The 2,668-nt window shown below is 39.5% G+C and overlaps 1 protein-coding gene across 1 annotated transcript in view; it reads left to right on the forward strand.

Moving 5' to 3' along the window:
• The window catches only part of CCDC129 (coiled-coil domain containing 129), a 37,712-nt gene extending 37,188 nt beyond the window's left edge, over window positions 1–524 (forward strand). Inside the window, exon 10 of the mRNA XM_018565263.1 lies at window positions 457–524. Within this exon, the coding sequence (XP_018420765.1) occupies window positions 457–489 (33 nt within the window). The 3' untranslated portion in view covers window positions 490–524. The remainder of the gene's footprint in view (window positions 1–456) is intronic.
• The last annotated feature ends 2,144 nt before the right edge of the window (window positions 525–2,668 follow it).

Genomic DNA, 2,668 nt, shown 5'->3' on the forward strand with positions numbered 1-2,668 from the left:
TAAGTGAGGGTGCTATGTTTCAACTCTACTACTCTACACTAATTTTTCCCTCCAATCTGAAAATGATTGCATGGATTAACTTGAAATGCTCCTGTAAAGAAATGATGGTGATTAAAAATGCATACGTGGCTTTAGCGGACTACCTTATTATTCTTCATGATACACTTTGTCAGGGTTGTTGTGAGTGTGTCAGTTGCATTCCTCTTTCTCATCTCAGAAAGTTGGAAAGTATAGGAGTGGGGTGGGTGGGGTCGAGAAAGATCAATATCCTTAAGGGGTAAAAATTTAGGTAAGAAAATGGCCACGTTATTTCATTATGCATAAAACTACTGACTTCACTTAAACAATGTCACACTGATTATGCTTTAGGTGGATTAAAGTACAATAGCATATGTCACCATTATGTTCCTTGTGCAAACACACATAAATTTTAAATAAACATTTATTATTTTGCAGATCAAGAAAACCTTCAGAAGCTTCAACAACTGAATATGAAAAAGAAAATCACATATTAAATAGGCTTATTATGAATGTCAGTATATATGTAGGAAGACTGTGTCTGTCCAAAAAGATAACAGACAATGTAGGAACCATCCCTACAGACTAAGAAGCCATTTCCGAGAAGTTGCCATTTTCATTCAGATTGGGCCAACTTCTGTATTTGCACTGAGAGAGAGCAACAGTTATACTCCATCACTCGTGCTTAGTAGGAACCACAATCTTCTATATTACGAGGACAATTTTTTTTAATGTGCTGTTGTGGCTTCCCCATTTAAAACTATACATAGTGAACAAAGGTTTTTAAAGATTAGCACACCTTACTATGATTAATTACATTAAGCTAATCATATTAACACATATCTATTTAAAAAGACTGTATATTGTTAAAATGAGCTATCCCCATATATATCATGTTGCATTTTATCATGGTTCTTTGTTCAGCCTAAACTCATAAGCTAGTAGTAGAATTCTGTTCAGAAATGTTTCTTTTTGGAACTTTTGTTCAATTTTCTAATGGAGAATGAGGTCTAATCAACATTCATAGTGATAAGGAAAATTGAAGATGCAGGATGGAAATCTTTTTCTTGTTACTTATCTGAACAAAGAAATTGTAACTTTGAATGTGATCTTCGTCCAGAAAAATTGTACATATCATAATGCACATGTGCTAGCTACAAAAGAAAGATGTTTAATACATCTGGGATTCCATTCAAGTGGTAGGTTCGGACACCATTTCTAAGGGCTTTTAAACTAAATTAGTTCAATGAAATCCAAATTACACTGTGCTCAAGTGAATGATCTGTATAAAATGTGATACAAATCTAACAAGTTTTGTCTTTGATGCAGTTTTCTCAGAAACCACTACATTCAAATGTGGGGTATAATAAACTGATAAATATCTGCTAGAAAATAAAATCTCTGTAATTTGGATTTCATTGAGCTAATTTGTGTGTATTTCATACAAATTGAAAACAGCAGCTGGGTGTACCACTATCACCATAGCGCAGGTCCATTTGTACACATAAACTAAATTAATAAACTAAACTACACATAAACTAAACTAAATTACTAAACAAATGATTTAGAGCGAACAAAATTTTAACAGTGTATGGCCATAACTAAAGGTAATTGTTTATTGGAAGTGCACAGCATTCAAATAAATTAGTGTAACCAATGTACAAGACAATAGAGAAAATTAAATAAAATGTCCAGGGAAAAAATAACACCTACTCTTTAATGTAAATAACCAGCTCTGCTCTCAATTATTTAATGTCTATAGGACAGTGCTTGACACTGTCAGGCAGGCCCCTCGCCCACAGTGGGATTGACTGCACCCGGAACCCAGGCACATTAGTGCCTGCTCTCCAGTCCAGTGCGATCCGCAGAAATGCTGCGAGCACTATTTTTGCAGATCGCACTGGACCGGAATGCAGGCTAATGTGCCTGCGATCCGGGTGCGGGCGATCGCACTGTGGGCGGGGTGCATGGCTGCGGTTCCATTGACTTCAATACAATACCCCCACCCCTGGGAATCTGCCTAGAGGCCCCGGCGTCCTGTCCTCCTGTGGTGCTCGTGTGGCCGACGTTGCACATGGGGAGAGGTGTCATGCCCGTTTCCATCTGCAGCGTCTGACACATTCAGCCGACAGCTGCACGAGCACCCACAATTTTCCCCATAGCCGTAGCCAGCTCCTTTTGCGCCCGAGGCAAGAAAAAAAAACGTTTTTTTTTACAATTTTTTTTAATTTATTTTTTTATTTTAATTTAATTTTTTACTCACTTGGGGGCTTCGGGGAAATATTAGGGGTCTAAACAGCCCCCTGATATTTCCCTTTTAAAATAGAAAAAGAAATTGAGGACACAAAGTACTATGTGTCCCCAGTTATTTACATACACTGGAGTGATCAGCTGATCGTTCCAGTGTTTGTCCTGCACTTAGGATTGGTACATATCACTGATATGTACCAATCCTCTGCCCACTCGGCCACACACACGGGGGCTCAGCTTCTCCTCTGGGTCCCCCCATGCTCTCCCGGGCAGAGGCAGCGGGGAAACCGGGGAGAAGTGAAAGAAGCACTTCAGGCGTGGGGGCGGAGGACGGAGCCGATGTCACAGAACTATGGCCAATCAAACCTGACCGAGCGTCTCTCTCTCCTCACCGCTCAGC

Source organism: Nanorana parkeri, unplaced genomic scaffold (genome assembly GCF_000935625.1).
Source record: "Nanorana parkeri isolate BGI_ZX_2015 unplaced genomic scaffold, ASM93562v1 scaffold826, whole genome shotgun sequence".
NCBI classification, from domain to species: Eukaryota; Metazoa; Chordata; class Amphibia; order Anura; family Dicroglossidae; genus Nanorana; species Nanorana parkeri.